This window comes from Postia placenta (assembly GCF_002117355.1).
Source record: "Postia placenta MAD-698-R-SB12 unplaced genomic scaffold POSPLAscaffold_24, whole genome shotgun sequence".
Classification (NCBI taxonomy): Eukaryota; Fungi; Basidiomycota; class Agaricomycetes; order Polyporales; family Adustoporiaceae; genus Rhodonia; species Rhodonia placenta.
In genome coordinates this window covers 526,925-541,779 of record NW_020169855.1, presented here as the reverse complement: position 1 = coordinate 541,779, position 14,855 = coordinate 526,925, and the positions used below count along the sequence as shown (strand labels likewise).

The following is a 14,855-nucleotide window of genomic DNA, read 5'->3' as shown; positions in this document are numbered from 1 at the left end:
AGTATTCAGACATCTTGCAGTGTCCATCCAGCGTCTCCACAGTGAACATATGTCCGCATCCCAGCCTGATCAATCGCTCGCTGATATCGCTCGATTCCAGGTCGACTTCCTTCAACTGACGCTGCATGATAAAGTCCACGATATCCTGCTTGCGGCTTTTGGGAAGACAGGTAACACATCTTTGTTGAGTGCACGGCTCGCCGCAGACTGCGTAGCATTGATAAGACATCCGAATATCTCGTCGTAATAATGACGATACTCACCCGACGGACAAGGATGTCCACACGGGAGCGTGTTCGTACACGGCTCGTCGCAGGGTAGACGCGCACAGATCTACCGGCCAACGCATTCAGCAAATGCATCCCGGTCTTGCCCGATTCAACTCACCGAGCCGCAGACAACAGGACACGAATGGTGGGCGCATGTCCACGGACACGGCTCCATGCACGGCGCACAAGGCTCTGAGCAAGGCTTCGGGCACTTGTGATGCACGCATTGCTGTCGGCAGGCCTCCTTGCACGAGGAGTTGCAGTGGTGATCCTGAGAACACGATAGGCCGCATTTGTGCTGACAGTATAGCGGACGGTCACAGGGATGTGGCAGATGGGCTGATCGCACGATCCGCGTTTGCGTTGTTTCCAACGTGGGTCCAGCGGTCTCCATCTGGCAGTCGGAGCATGCAGACTTGCAGGTCTTGGAGCAGCATGTCAGAGCGCCGCTGCACGGCTCCTTGCATCGAATGGAATTGGGATCTTGGTAGCATGCCATTTCTGCTATATGTTCGCAGCGTGGAAGAGATCTCCGTACTTTGACCTGGCATGCAACTTTGTCCAGCTTGTCCAGCATGTGACTGTTCACCATTGGTGAGATTAAGGCGTGATTCTGTATTTGTCGACGACTTACCAAGGAACTCTGTCCTGGACGTGTCCGCATGGCAATGTGATTTTATACATAGGAAACTCGCAGTTACCACAGTCTTCCCAGCATCGCCGTGAGCAAGGATGGCGACGTGAGCATGGAGTTCGATTGCAAGCTTCGTTGCATCTGGTACTGCGATGGTTATCGATAGCGGCATGGCACTACGACGCGCACATGAGTCATTATAATAGTTCACACCGAAGCCTTGTCACGTACACAAGACGGACAATTATGGCCACATGATAGGCGATACCCGCACGGAAGTAGACAACCCCCCGCTGGCGAAAGACGAGGGATTTCTCCGGGCCGCGTGATGACTTGTGTCTGCTCAGGATGGCGAGGGCAGGAAATCGGAAATCCGTGCCCAATCTGCTCCCGTGCGTCCATTTCATTCAAGATTGTAGACCATGTCTCGTTCTTGCGAAGATTCGCGGCATTACCAAGAATGTAGAGTCCATGCTTGGCTCTGGACAGCGCCACGTTGACACGATTTGAGCTCTGGAGGGTTCGTGAGAGAAGCTAAGGAATTCATGAAAGGGATCTCATACCTTCAGGAAGCCAATCGACGCAGAATTAGTTTCGAACGTCCCCGAGTTCCGTACCAGCGAGACGATGACGATCTTAGCTTCCTGTCCTTGGAAAATATCTACTGTACCAAGTCGAACCTGTCGACGCTTCAGCTCCCCGTTTCCCGATCAGTGAATCAAGACTTACGTGCTTTGTGACGAATACTTCCTCGAACTCGGGCTCTTCATCGATGCCTTGTCTAACAAGTTGTTCCTGGTCGCGTTCGTCGAGCGACACGGAGATCTTGAGATCCTTGAGAGCCGCTCTAACCTTCTGCAGTTGACCTAGATAGGCGCATAGCACAGCAATGTCACCTGCACCGTTATATACGCCTTGTTTCAGAAAATAGAGAACCAGATCGCGTATCATCTCGACCTGAGGGTCAAATGAATACATATCCCAACTGCAACTGGACGGGACACACCTCAAAGCTGTTGTATTTCGAAACCGAGTCGTCGCTGCCGTTCTCTTTGTTCGTGTGCGTATAGAAATAGACATCCTTCTGCATACCATGGACGGGCGGATACGATAAGACAACGTCGTTGTCTTCAAGTCTCGGGTAGAGAATCTGCCTGCAAACAAATAGAGCGCTTGAGCCTTCACGAATATGTCTACATAGACGAGGGAAGTACCGGATGAAGTGTGAGATTGTCGGCCTCATCCGCCTCTGCACGTTGATCTGTGACATAGGCAGCCCATTGTCTGCAAGCCGCTCCATCAAAGATCGATCGAATTTGAAGAGCTGATTTCCCCGTTCCGAGTCCATAGAAAGAGCTTATTTAAAGATGAGACTCGGTATGCGACGTTGACAAAGAAGTGCTTACCAAACGACGCCAGATTCGGTCGTAATTGTTGCGGATCACCGATGCAAATGAGCTGGTTCACTGGGCAGACGTATTAACTGTGATGCATCAAGAGCTTGTCCTACAAACGTACCAGACTGCACGAGAGATGTAATGACATGTGCTTCAAGTACCTGACCGGCCTCTTCTACCATCAGAACCCTCGGCGAAATATTCTAAGAAGAGCATCAGTGGTGCACAGTGAGTTGAAGCATATGTACCAACACTCAAAAGGTTTGTTAGCTTTGCAGCACCTGAGAGCGTATTTACGATCAATACAGCGTGATTGCGACATTCTGCGTTCATTTCCCGCTCACCTGTGGTAGTACAACCGATAAGGTCTGTTTGGCTGAGAAGTCGTCGTCGAGTCTATGGGTGCGTGAGTTAATCGCATCATATGTAAAGTGCCTTCACGATACCTCGTCTCTAGCGTCATTGTATTCTCTGCAGGCCTCTTTGTACTCGGTGCGCAACCGTTCGTACTCCTGGAGATTGGACATATATGCGAGTCGGCGAATGTTCTGCTCCAAGTCCTCGGACAGACGGCGTCGCTCGCCCACAGACATCGACCAGACACTATCTGAATCCAGAAGTTGTTTCAGGGAGCGGCTGGTAGTCGGCACAGGAGGCAATGAGTTGAATCCCAGTGATGAAAAAAACTCTAGAACAGTCGGATCAACCAATGGTAGAGCAGCTCTCGGTTGCGCCTTCTGGTTTCCCTTTACAGGAGGCTGACTCGGGGGCGAAATGAACTGGAGATCTTGCCCATCTCGCCAGTAGCCATATATCGTTCGTGCGAGCTTTTTATCGGACTTTTTCTTCTTCCCGGCTGTTTCCCATTCACCGTCGGCTTCCTCTTCTTTTGCAATTTTCTCGCGCAACTCTACGATCCAGAACGGAGGAGTTTCAAAGCTCTCTGCAAGGTCTGTGTGATGAATTGAAAGATACTTTCTGACGTCGTCCCAGCCGAGTTCTGGAAGTTGTATTGAGGCCATGACCGTCATCATATCTTCCTCCAGCTTCTTCATGATCGCGTACTGTCGCTTGATGGGCCTGTTCATCATGTCTGAACCGCCTACAATCTTCTCCAACTTGTCGAGCGTGAACTCTGCGATACGATCGTCAGAGGATCTCGACCCAAGACGGACCATCTTGTTCGTGATTTTCGCGTCTAGGATAGACGTCAAGAGATGGTCTAAAGCGTGATTGGTGAACGCTATCAGAACTGCAGGGAAGACCCGTCAGCACCCTAGCAAAATCTTAGAAACGTTACATGACTCACCGATCGGCTTTATTCCACTGGCGAAGAGAACTCGCAGGATCTCCTTGGCAGTGAAACTCTACGTCATTGTTAATTCAATACTGTGTCTAGTTTTGAGTATAAAGCTACTGTACCTTTCCAGTGCCTGGAGGGCTGAAATGGTGATTAAGTATAACCCCTCACGGAATTTCACTATATCAGAGTGCTCACCCCTGAATCAAGGACACTTCGCGATTCAGCGTGTTAACGACTGCATCAATTTGACTTGGATCGAGAATACTCGATGCTATAAGCTGACGACGAGCGGCATCAACCCCTCCCGGGGTAGACAGGTTGAGTGGCTGGATCCGACCAGCGTGCCCCGGCTTTGCAAGGCATTCGAGCTTGTACCGAAAGTTAGGCGCTGTCGCGAATCGCGGAGGACGCAGCTCGACTCCCTCCAGCGATCCCCCGTGCGCAATGTAACGTGAGAACGGGATCTCCGTGGGCTCAATACTCTGCAGACGCTCTAGGAACGGGCGTGCCGCTTCGAACATGACGCTGTTGTCGACTAGAAAGGCAAACCGGAGCGCATCGACGGATATGCGCTCGCGCCTCAAGGCCATGAACTCAACCTCCGCGTCAAAGAACGAAACGCGGATCTGGATAGCGTCTGGACCTGCGCGTGAAGACTCGGCAATATCCTTGTTGAACGAGGAGGTCACGCCGAGGTAGATGCGTAGTGTAGTCCCCGAGACGACTACAAGTGCCACGAGGGTGCCACTTTGCAAACGCTTGGAGTGCTCCCAGTAGTCGTATCGCTTCCTCGCGTCTTTGTCCCGCGCGGCTTGGTGTTTGGGCGTATCGAGCATGAGCCCGACGGTGAGGTCGCGCCGCTCTGCACGCACAGGCGCAAACTCCACGCCAGTGTACAGCTGGAAGAACACGGAGTCGAAACCGCTCGTGCGGTATGCACCACCTTTGCTCGTCAGAAGCTCCTCAAGCTTAGTAGGCTGCCGGAGTGCCGCGCGCGACTGCCACATCACCGCGAGATCGGAGTGCACCGCGGCGATCGAGGACCGCATCGTCGCGCTGCACAGCGGTCAGTCAAACCAAAAGGGTCCATACGGGAGCACACGTACATGAGGTCCTCCCGCAGCAGCCGGAACTGAACATCGAGGTGCCGCTCCATCGACCCTGCGGTCAAATGATGCGGCGCATCGGGTAGAAATACCGGAAGGTACGGCGCGACCGCGCACAGCAGCTCGTTGTTCGTGGGCGCGATCCTGATAGCAGAGATGTCTAGCTTGTCGTTGTCGTGCCTCGGCCCGTCGTGCCGTTGCTCACCCGGGGGATCGTAGGTCTGTGCGAGCTGCGCCAGGAGCACCTCGCGGCGCTGTGCTGCACTCATGCGCACAGGGGCCGCAGGACGCCGCAATCGCTCAGTCGCGTCCGACTCGCGCTGCACGATATGTTGCAGGCGGTCGACGTCTTCCTTGATCTGGGCTAGCGTCAACCGACGCACATTGGGGGGCGACGAGACGATGGGGTCGAAGAAGCGCGCGGGCGTTGCGGACACGTCAGCTGACCAGGTGTCGAACCAATTAGCAAGGTAGTTGATGAGGGTGACGATGGTCGGGTGGGCGCGTATTGCATCTTTGAAACGATTGAAAAATCTAGTAGGCACAATGTATAAGTAGCCATACGGACGTTAAGAGGTGGATGGAACACACTGGTGAAGAACCGTCGTCAGAGTCTTAAAAACGACAACGCCTGAGAGGCTGTTCTGCAACATTGATGGCAGGCTGGGCGTGGGATCTTGCCACGACTTGGCTTGTATCATGCCTTCGACGCATTGCTCGATGACAGCATGGACAGTGTCGTAGTTGTTCTCTAAGACAGTGTACAAGTGGCTATGGTGTGCAGATATCATGGGTAGGCTGAATACTACGAGAAAACGTGCACGTACTTGATATTCTTATGCAGAGTAGTCTTGAGCACGAGACTGGAAGCGAAATACTGTAGGAAACCCATTGAGTCAAATCTATACAATACATGGAAGTCGTATAGCGTACCTCGAAGATCGGGAAATATCCTTTCTGGAACGAGAGCGTATTGCCACCGCTCCCTATCATGTAGCTCACAGGTTCGAACCGGAGAATGTCTCCAACGCGCAAAATTGCATTGCCCTAGATGAGCAGAGTGATCAGCAAGCATCAACAGACTTGGGCGAACGAGAACATCGTACATTCACAATCATGTCAAGGAACGCCTGCAATACGCAAGCATGAGCGAGGTAAACTTTCAGACAAGACATAAATACACTTCACCTGTGCAGTCTCGGAGTTCTATGTGGACGGCAGCGCAATTCAGACAATATGTTCCTGTAGCAGTATGGACGACCAACGTACCCATGACTTGTTGCGGTCATTGACGCTCGCCAAAATGCGCACGAATCCCTGCACCCTCGATGCGTTCTCGAAGCGGTGATTGTCTCCTAGGAAGGACTTGATATAGTTATGAGCTTCGCTCGGGGTGAGTGAGTGTCTCTCTTCCCGGACGGAGCCTGTGTTCATAGCAAGCCCTTCCATCGAGAAGAAGTCCGGGTCGACCTCGTCCTCCTCAGATACAGGCGCTTCGACGGCAGGGGTAGCAGGTTTCCGCTCATGCTTGAAAGTGCACTCAAAGGCGCGGGCGCAGCTGCCTGACGCCCAGAACGTATTGCACACGCGGGGCGGGACACCAGACACATGTCCACCTCTGGAGGGAGATGCAGGTCCACCTCTGGAGGGAGATGCAGGTCCACCTCTGGAGGGAGATGCAGGTCCACCTCGAAAGGGAGAAGTAAGTCCACCTCGTGAGAGGTTGGCGGGTCCGCCGCGAGAGGGCGACGCAGGCGTGGAACTCCTAGGGTTCTGGCTCGTTGACGGGCTTCCTGGAGGGGCTGCCGCAGGACTGGATATACCATGAGAGAAATGGCACTTGTCCCCAAATCTGCACGTTCCACTGGCGTACAGTCTGCAAGGCCTGGGAGTTCTGCCGTTGGACGACATAGCGATGCGAGGAAACGACTCCACGGGTGGGTTGCCGTTCAAACGAAGGTTGCGGTTGGCAGGGTCGAATGGCGCTAAGGCGTGCGATACTTGCCTCGTGGGCTACTGTTTGCCGCGAGCATGGAAGGCCTGGAGGCAGTGTGCGAACATCGATGGTAATTGAGACGCCTACAGACGTCCACAAAAAACTGCGCCGGACTAGTTCAGAAAGCAGCTTGCAACAGATAAGCAAACACGTGGATGCACCGCGGTACATGTTGGGAAATATTGAATGTCAAACTGGACCAGGCGAACAGTGGCACTCCGGACGCGGGTCACAACGATTCGCGAAATCCACATACAAAAGTATTTATTGTTTCTTGATAGAGACAGCGCTGTTCAAACGTAGCATACGCTGAACTCTATCTGAGGGCGCCTTCGAAAACACTGTGTTTTGGGTTGGGCTTATCCTCAAAGTCTGGGTAAACGCCCGGCTTTGAGGATGCTCGACCGACATGTCATCGTGGTGTATTGACATCTAAAGTTAGTAGTCACGAACGAAGGGTTAGGCAACAACTGCAACCTCACGAACAGCCGCCTCCTGGCCTTTGATCCGGAATGAAAAGCTGCACGCCATATCAGGAGTTTTGATAGCCGCAAGACTGAACGCCTCTAGCACTGCGATGTTGCCAGTTTGACGAGTATCAGCCCAGTCATAGACAAAGCTATAGTATTGCATACCGAAGGTAGCGAGAGTACAAGTACAACTCCAGCCTGGCGACAACACAGGCGAAACGATAGCCTACTGCGGGCCGCCCAGGTCCGACGCGCCGTGGCAGGCTCATATGCCTATCCTGGTAGTGATACCGGTGGCTCGGTACGTACCTACCAGGATAGGCAGTGAACCAAATAGGGCACGCGCGTGCGGGTCTATTACTTTCTGACCAAAAGATCCTGGTCGACATCTGCGATCATTTCCAGTTAGCGGCAGTCTGCAAACCCGCAGCCCAGGTGATTGTTTTCCATAGTCTTTGGCACCTTGAAGGCTACAATATTTTATGGTAGGGAGTTGCTCAAGGCATACAGTTGCTCAAATCCCCTTATATAGCTTTTTACAATCCAAATTCAAATCTCAAAAGGCTTGAGTGCGTGTTTAGTCCCTAATGAAGACTCTGTCCTCATGGCATTGAAGTGATTGATTCTGATTGTGAAAAAAGCAGTATGCTCGACAACGTGTGTTGAATACACAAACATCGACCCAGATCCTGCCCTGAAAGCGATGAGAATTTCGAGAAAAGACGCAGTGGATCGTGAACCCGAGGCTTGCGAACGCGATCATGAGCAACTCCTTGCCACCCGTAACAAGTACGCCAAGGTCAATAAAGTTTGATCGTCTACGGACGAAGTGTATGCAGCAGCACAGTTCACAATTATCCATTGTACTATAACCTACGGAACCGCAACTTAGTGCAGACTCGGAGTGGACCCTCGCTCAACATGACCATGAGAACCGGTGTACAAAACCACAACTGTTCGCACGGACGGGACGCTCAACTTCACATTGACTCGGAACAGGTAGTTACTAGTTCTAAGCTGCTATCGAGATCAACTCGAGCGAAAGAGTACTACTTCCATCCGCATTATCCCAGCAACTACTAGTCGTTCAAGCTCTAGTACGCTCACCGCAGTACTGCTGCTCCTGCCATCACAGACATTCCTTATCTTCCGGACAGCATGCTGTGCACACGTCATCTTTTCATTTGAGGACATTCCTAGGCTCGGATCTCGGGTGTTATTCTTGAATTCCCAATAGGCCCGGTGTCGAGGCCTGCCATCGGATGTTATCAATGCAGTGTACGTATATCCTTTCGAACTGTATAAACACGCGTTCATGTGTGATATAGGGCACGAGGCGATGTCCTTATAAGTTACGCACTAGGTGAACGGCTTTCGCTCCCCCTCGTATGCGTGACCTCTACACCGAGCGCGTATATATATACACACACACAATCTAGCCGAGCCCAAAAACCGCGTACATGTCTCAGCGTAGGAAGGCACCTTGCCGATTCTTTTCCTCTGTGTCGGGTTGTAGGAACGGGTCGGCGTGTCCATTCTCCCACGACGAACAGTCCCCCTCGTCTCGAGATCAACTTTCCAATGCATCCCCGAACGCGCCCACCCGACGACCGTTTGCGTCTTCAGCCGGATCAACCAACGTTTCAAACGCACCCCCAGGAGTCTGCAGATACTATTGGAGTGGGGATTGTCGTCGCGGTTTTCAATGCTACTACAAGCACGAACGTCCCCCTACAAATATGGAAACTGAGGAGACGACTGATACTTCATTTCCTCTCGCTCTTTCCTCTCATTCCAGACCCTCTACGAACCCCAGTTTTACTCGGCCGGACAAGCATACTCTCTCACCGGGCGAGGCCCACAATCATATCAAGAGTTTTCTAGGAAACAACTATAGCTTCGATAGCCCGATGAAGATGCAAGGTTTTGTCAAGATCTTAGCGAGTATGAACGACAAGAATCCAGCATGGGTACGTCGCCATTAATGCGTGTAGTCATTCTGGGACATCTCATGTTGGACTTGACCAGAATTCCGAGCATGCGCAGGTACCTCTGTTTTTTGCACGGTATCGGTTCCCCTGCTCACTTAACAATCAACCAAGGCATTTTTAGATATGATTGTCAACGTAGGTCTTGCATCGATCAGGTTTTGAGACGATAATGACGCCCTGTTTGAAAGGGAAATGCGTTGCTCCGTATCGGAGACATTCTGCAATACCACCCTGTGGGGATCACGTCCCGTCGCTCCCAGTCGCTGTCGTTCCAGAAGGGTTACCTTCCTATCCTCGAGGTAAGCTTCAGCGGTTACCATGTGAGTTCTTGTATATAAGGCGCTTTCACACCACAGTACCTCGCGTCGAACCTGGTATTGAAGACAACTCGTCGGAAGAACATCATGTATGCTTCTGCAGATTCTATGATTTTACATATTGACACGATTACAGTTCTCTTTATACCGTGGTCGAGAACAACTATGAAGCCATTCACAAGGTGATTGATGAATGCGTAGGAGGCATGATAGAAGCGAAGTCGTGGAAAGATCCCGCGGCCCTCTCTCCCCGTGACGATATCGACGGTGTACTCATTTTCAGAACATTAACGACTGTTTTGTTCCAGTAAGTCAACCCCGATGATATGTGGACAGAACAGACATCTCACCTGTGCACAGACTGTTCACTCTCTTCAAAGACGTAGTGCGCAACCACCGCGGCGTTGCTCAACTCGTTAATGACGTCATCGTCTGGTTCGAGACGTGGTCTCAGGATGTATCCGCAGACCCGCCATGCTTCCAGGATATTCTCACAGATTTACCTCCGAAAGCGCGAGCGTCGTCTATCGCGCGACTCAGGGAGGAGGTTACACGCCTCCACGACATTGTCCAACGGGAGTCGGATGCAATCGAGCGGAAGACACGGCCGCAGGCAGTGAGGGCACGAGTCCTCAACCAGCCGACGCGAGGGCTCAACCCGCAGCTTGTTCTCGCATATGATCCTCCCGGGAATCTGCGCTCAGAGGGTCCCCGCCACGACAACGATGCCGCCGATATACGGGACATTCGTATTCCTCCGACGAACGATGAGTTGCTCTGCGCTGTCCACCCGTACCTGCCACCATTCCGTCCCGATGCTCCACACCATCTTCGCGCTGACTCCATGGCACGACACGTGGACATTCTATTTAGGCTATTGCGTGAAGAGCTCATGTGAGTGCCTGTCCAAAATCGAGTGCGCCTTTCTATTGACGCACTAACAGCTCAACTATGCGATCTTCGATACGAGAACTCCAGTCGGATCTGACAACGATGTGGCAGATGAATAATCGTGACAGAGAACAGACGGCGCTGGAGAGAATCCTGGCAAGCAGAGGTGGCGTGTATCGCTCGACTGGCCCCGACTCTGCGTTCTTCCAAGTTTATACTGGCGTGTCCTTTGCGGACGTTCGTACTGAGCGTCAGACTGTGACTGTGGGCCTGGTTGTTGATACTCCCGATCACCTGGATGCACGGAGTCACGAAGCGTCCACGCGATACCAATATTGGCAATACAGCAAGAGGCTGCAAAGCGGTAACCTAGTCGCCCTTCTCATAGTCGAACAAAGCACGCTAGCCATCTACCTGGGCGTCCTCGCTTCTACCAACGTGTCCATCGCCAAATCCGCTCAAGAAAGCGCTCACACAATCCAAATCCGCGTTTCATTTTTCGAAGCCGAGGTTCAACTCAGAGCGTTGAGACGAGAGAACCTCTCTGTTGGCGACTCTACATTCGCATTTTTGATTGACAACAGTGTCATGTTCGAAGCAGCGCGTCCTTTTTTGCATAGACTGCAGACCATCGAGCCGACAGAGATCCCATTCGCACGCTACATCGCCCATACCAACTCTCTCGACGCAATCGAGTCACGTCCACCCCGCTACGCGACTACTCCTGGATTTGAATTCAAGTTGAGCTGTCTCGAGAAACCTGGCTACGGAGAGCGCATAGATGACCTCAATATATTTGTCGCGGGGGCAACGGACGTAGCGCGCCAACAACTTATGGAATCAAGTGAATTGGACGTCAGTCAAGTGGATGCTGTCATAAACACTATGATGCATGAGGTGTCACTAATTCAAGGGTACGCTGGTTTGCCAATCTCGTAGTGCACCATTAACTTCCATTACAATAGCCCTCCAGGAACCGGAAAGGTACACAAATAATACACCACCAGTGTTTCCACTGAATTTATCTCATCTTAGAGCTTTGTTGGAAAAGAGATCGTGCGTGTCCTTATTGCAAGTGGCATAAAGCCTATCGGTCAGACCATGTCGTCGTCGAGCTGACTTTGTAATGATCTCTGACGTTGATTATATGCAGTATTGGTTGCGTTTACCAACCATGCCCTCGATCACCTTCTGGCGGAAATATTGGACGCTAATATCACAACGGATTTCGTCAGGATAGGATCACGCGTATCCGATGAACGTCTTACCCCGTACACACTCGATCATCTGGAAGACGTCGGGGACCAATCCATGGAACATTCAGTCATGCAACAGTATCGGAGCGTACAGTCCATGCAGCAGGATTTGGAGGATACTATGCGGTCTATCCAGCTCCCTGATCTGAATTGGCGCGACATCAGCAGCTTCCTCGATATTCATTACCCAGAACATGCAGAGAGCTTCTTCTTCCCGCCCTCGTGGATCGCAGGACTTTTTCAGGCTATAAGCAAAGATGAAGAGGAAAACGGTCAGTGGAACACTGTCGGAAAACACACTTCACACTTTGTAGACTCGTTATCGCCGACAATATACGGCTTCTGGCGCAGAGGACTGGATATGAGCTTTGTCTCACAGGCCAATTCCGAGAGCCAGGGACAGAACTATTCTCCTTCGTCTGCTTCATTGTCTAAACATACTTCTGCGCGCGACGTTTTGGCTGGCTATGGGTACACTAGCCGCCTGCCATATATCCCAATAACGGCTCGCCCTATCCTCCAACTACAAGAATCCAACTCGAGCAATGTGTGGTCTATGTCCCATGACGAACGACACAGACTCTCTGCGGAATGGGAACAATGCATCCGCCAGTCAGCATACAAATCACATGTCGATGAGTATGAACGTTTAGTTGAAGGCTATCAGATGGAGTGGCAAATATACAATGACACGCGAAATGATGTAAGATACTTACTGCTCGTGTTCAGGCATACGGAAGTTGATTAATGCCATTGATCTCAAACAGTCACGACGCCGTTTGCTCAGCAAAATGGACCTCATAGCCTGTACGACGACAGGTGATGCTGACTTCTCCCATATGGTTCAATGCACGATACTAATGGCCGTTCTGCACACAGGAGCGGCCAAGTTGACATCTATCCTCGATGTGAGTTTTAACGTAGTACGTACGTCCTGGTACTGACTGCGGCTCTAGCCTGTTTCGCCCAAAGTCCTTATAGTTGAAGAGGCTGGGCAAGTACTGGAAGCGCATACCATATCTTGTCTTCCACCATCAGGTGAGTGTGCATGCGCATTCCAATGGGCTAATCTTATAATCACTACGCATTCAATAGTAGAGCAGCTGATCTGCATCGGGGATCCTCGCCAGCTGCGTCCAAATCTAGCCACATTTAGTAAGCACCTTGTTTAACTGAAAGCGCAACTTCTGAATATTTGATAGCGCTATCGACTGACAATGAACGCGGCAATAAACTGTTTAAATTTGACAGATCGTTGATGGAACGACTAGCAGATGATGGTCTTCCTATGTCAATCTTGCAGAAGCAACGGAGAATGAGGCCTACTATCTCCCACTTGATCCGGTATGTATTTTCAGCGCTGTTCCATGACATGAAAGTTGATAATCGCTTGTGTAGAACGATTCTCTACCCTGAACTTGAGGATCACGGAGCCGTACATGCATACCCCTCAGTGCAAGGGATGCGGAAAGACGTCTTCTTTTGCAGCCATACCAACAAAGAAAACGGCGTGGAAGAATCGGTATCCAAGTACAACGAATTTGAGGTAGTGTCCGTTATATTCAGTCGATAGAAGCCGCCTTATGATGTCGTACAGGTGGAGATGATACGTGATCTCGTGCTCTACTTCTTGAAGCAAGGCATATACAATGGTGCAGGAGATATCGCCGTCTTGTGCGCGTACCTAGGCCAAGTGCAACGGGTTCGCGCAGCTCTGGCAGATTTGCAGGTATCGGTCTCTCTTGATCAGCGAGACAAAGAGCAGCTTGTGCAGCTGGGAATCGATGAAGGTCACGAATTTGACAGGGTTGCCGTCGGCACGCACGTACGCTTTCACTACCGATGATAACGATGTGACGCAGCTCACCTTCAACAGGTCCGCCTTGGTACAGTCGACGTCTTTCAAGGACAGGAAGCCAAAATCGTTATTGTCTCCTTAGTACGAAACTCGGGTACAACAGAGACCCAATCAGCGTCCATCGGTTTCCTCAAGGTACGATCTGCTGTTAGCATGACTTTTATGGAGCTGTGACTAATGCGCTCTTAAGAGCGCAAACCGCATCAATGTTGCGCTATCCAGGGCCAAGCACGGGCTCTACATTCTTGGCAATGCCGCGAACCTTCGCAAGAACGAGACGTGGTCGAAGATCATCGACGAAATGGATGCACGGGAGCAGATTGGACTTGGATTTCCCATTGTTTGTCCACGCCATCCCGAGCAAACACAGATGGTGTCGAAGCCTGGCGAATTAAGCCGCTTTGCACCTGGAGGAGGTTGTCTGCTTCCGTGCGAGTATCGCCTGCCATGTGGCCACAACTGTCCGTCCTCCGTGAGTGAACGATTCCACTGTCTCCTCAACCACTGATCTGGGAATTATTCGCAGTGTCACGCAGCCCTAGACAACCATCGCAACACAAGGTGTTACGATTCTTGCAACCAAATTACCTGCTCGCGTCGTCATCCTTGCTCACGGCGATGCTGGGAAGACTGTGGTAGCTGCGAATTTCCTATGTATAATATCACATTGCCATGCGGACACGTCCAGGACAGAGTTCCATGGTAAGTCATTAACCAATACGTAATTACATCTTGATCTCACCGACGACGGAACAGCCACATGCTGGACAAGCTGGACAAAGTTGCATGCCAGGCCAAAGTACGAAGATCTCTTCCACGCTGCGAACATATAGCAGAAATGGCGTGCTACCAAGATCCCAAATCCATTCGATGCAAGGAGCCGTGCAGCGGCGCTCTGACATGCTGCTCCAAGACCTGCAAGTCTGCATGCTACCGCTGCCAGATGGAGACCGCTGGACCCACATTGGAAACAACGCAAACGCGGATCGTGCGATCAGCCCATCTGCCACATCCCTGTGACCGTCCGCTATACTGTCAGCACAAATGCGGCCTATCGTGTTCTCAGGATCACCACTGCAACTCCTCGTGCAAGGAGGCCTGCCGACAGCAATGCGTGCATCACAAGTGCCCGAAGCCTTGCTCAGAGCCTTGTGCGCCGTGCATGGAGCCGTGTCCGTGGACATGCGCCCACCATTCGTGTCCTGTTGTCTGCGGCTCGGTGAGTTGAATCGGGCAAGACCGGGATGCATTTGCTGAATGCGTTGGCCGGTAGATCTGTGCGCGTCTACCCTGCGACGAGCCGTGTACGAACACGCTCCCATGTGGACATCCTTGTCCGTCGGGTGAGTATCGTCATTATTACGACG

The 14,855-nt window shown here is 51.6% G+C and overlaps 2 protein-coding genes across 2 annotated transcripts in view; one reads left to right on the top strand and one right to left on the bottom strand.

Annotated features, from left to right (window-relative positions):
• POSPLADRAFT_1050854 (hypothetical protein) overlaps positions 1-6,620 on the bottom strand; it is a gene marked incomplete at both ends in the record, with an annotated part of 9,297 nt that extends 2,677 nt beyond the window's left edge. The window contains 24 exons of the mRNA XM_024480081.1: positions 264-333; positions 388-540; positions 619-813; positions 904-1,050; positions 1,146-1,416; positions 1,467-1,583; positions 1,633-1,769; positions 1,800-1,860; positions 1,910-2,057; positions 2,118-2,259; positions 2,310-2,369; positions 2,422-2,503; positions 2,645-2,696; positions 2,742-3,522; positions 3,610-3,667; positions 3,723-3,741; positions 3,799-4,659; positions 4,710-5,243; positions 5,301-5,480; positions 5,537-5,586; positions 5,643-5,756; positions 5,816-5,839; positions 5,979-6,522; positions 6,583-6,620. Of these exons, the coding sequence (XP_024333162.1) occupies positions 264-333; positions 388-540; positions 619-813; positions 904-1,050; positions 1,146-1,416; positions 1,467-1,583; positions 1,633-1,769; positions 1,800-1,860; positions 1,910-2,057; positions 2,118-2,259; positions 2,310-2,369; positions 2,422-2,503; positions 2,645-2,696; positions 2,742-3,522; positions 3,610-3,667; positions 3,723-3,741; positions 3,799-4,659; positions 4,710-5,243; positions 5,301-5,480; positions 5,537-5,586; positions 5,643-5,756; positions 5,816-5,839; positions 5,979-6,522; positions 6,583-6,620 (4,838 nt within the window). The remainder of the gene's footprint in view (positions 1-263; positions 334-387; positions 541-618; positions 814-903; positions 1,051-1,145; positions 1,417-1,466; positions 1,584-1,632; positions 1,770-1,799; positions 1,861-1,909; positions 2,058-2,117; positions 2,260-2,309; positions 2,370-2,421; positions 2,504-2,644; positions 2,697-2,741; positions 3,523-3,609; positions 3,668-3,722; positions 3,742-3,798; positions 4,660-4,709; positions 5,244-5,300; positions 5,481-5,536; positions 5,587-5,642; positions 5,757-5,815; positions 5,840-5,978; positions 6,523-6,582) is intronic.
• Positions 6,621-9,085: 2,465 nt separating this feature from the next.
• Positions 9,086-14,855, top strand: part of POSPLADRAFT_1050853 (hypothetical protein) — a gene marked incomplete at both ends in the record, with an annotated part of 8,209 nt that continues 2,439 nt past the window's right edge. Inside the window, 21 exons of the mRNA XM_024480080.1 lie at positions 9,086-9,145; positions 9,355-9,465; positions 9,523-9,572; positions 9,620-9,790; positions 9,844-10,377; positions 10,428-11,229; positions 11,410-11,467; positions 11,528-11,902; positions 11,945-12,333; positions 12,587-12,668; positions 12,726-12,785; positions 12,833-12,974; positions 13,029-13,176; positions 13,228-13,332; positions 13,360-13,455; positions 13,507-13,623; positions 13,679-13,960; positions 14,031-14,190; positions 14,282-14,476; positions 14,555-14,707; positions 14,762-14,831. Of these exons, the coding sequence (XP_024333161.1) occupies positions 9,086-9,145; positions 9,355-9,465; positions 9,523-9,572; positions 9,620-9,790; positions 9,844-10,377; positions 10,428-11,229; positions 11,410-11,467; positions 11,528-11,902; positions 11,945-12,333; positions 12,587-12,668; positions 12,726-12,785; positions 12,833-12,974; positions 13,029-13,176; positions 13,228-13,332; positions 13,360-13,455; positions 13,507-13,623; positions 13,679-13,960; positions 14,031-14,190; positions 14,282-14,476; positions 14,555-14,707; positions 14,762-14,831 (4,160 nt within the window). The remainder of the gene's footprint in view (positions 9,146-9,354; positions 9,466-9,522; positions 9,573-9,619; positions 9,791-9,843; positions 10,378-10,427; positions 11,230-11,409; positions 11,468-11,527; positions 11,903-11,944; positions 12,334-12,586; positions 12,669-12,725; positions 12,786-12,832; positions 12,975-13,028; positions 13,177-13,227; positions 13,333-13,359; positions 13,456-13,506; positions 13,624-13,678; positions 13,961-14,030; positions 14,191-14,281; positions 14,477-14,554; positions 14,708-14,761; positions 14,832-14,855) is intronic.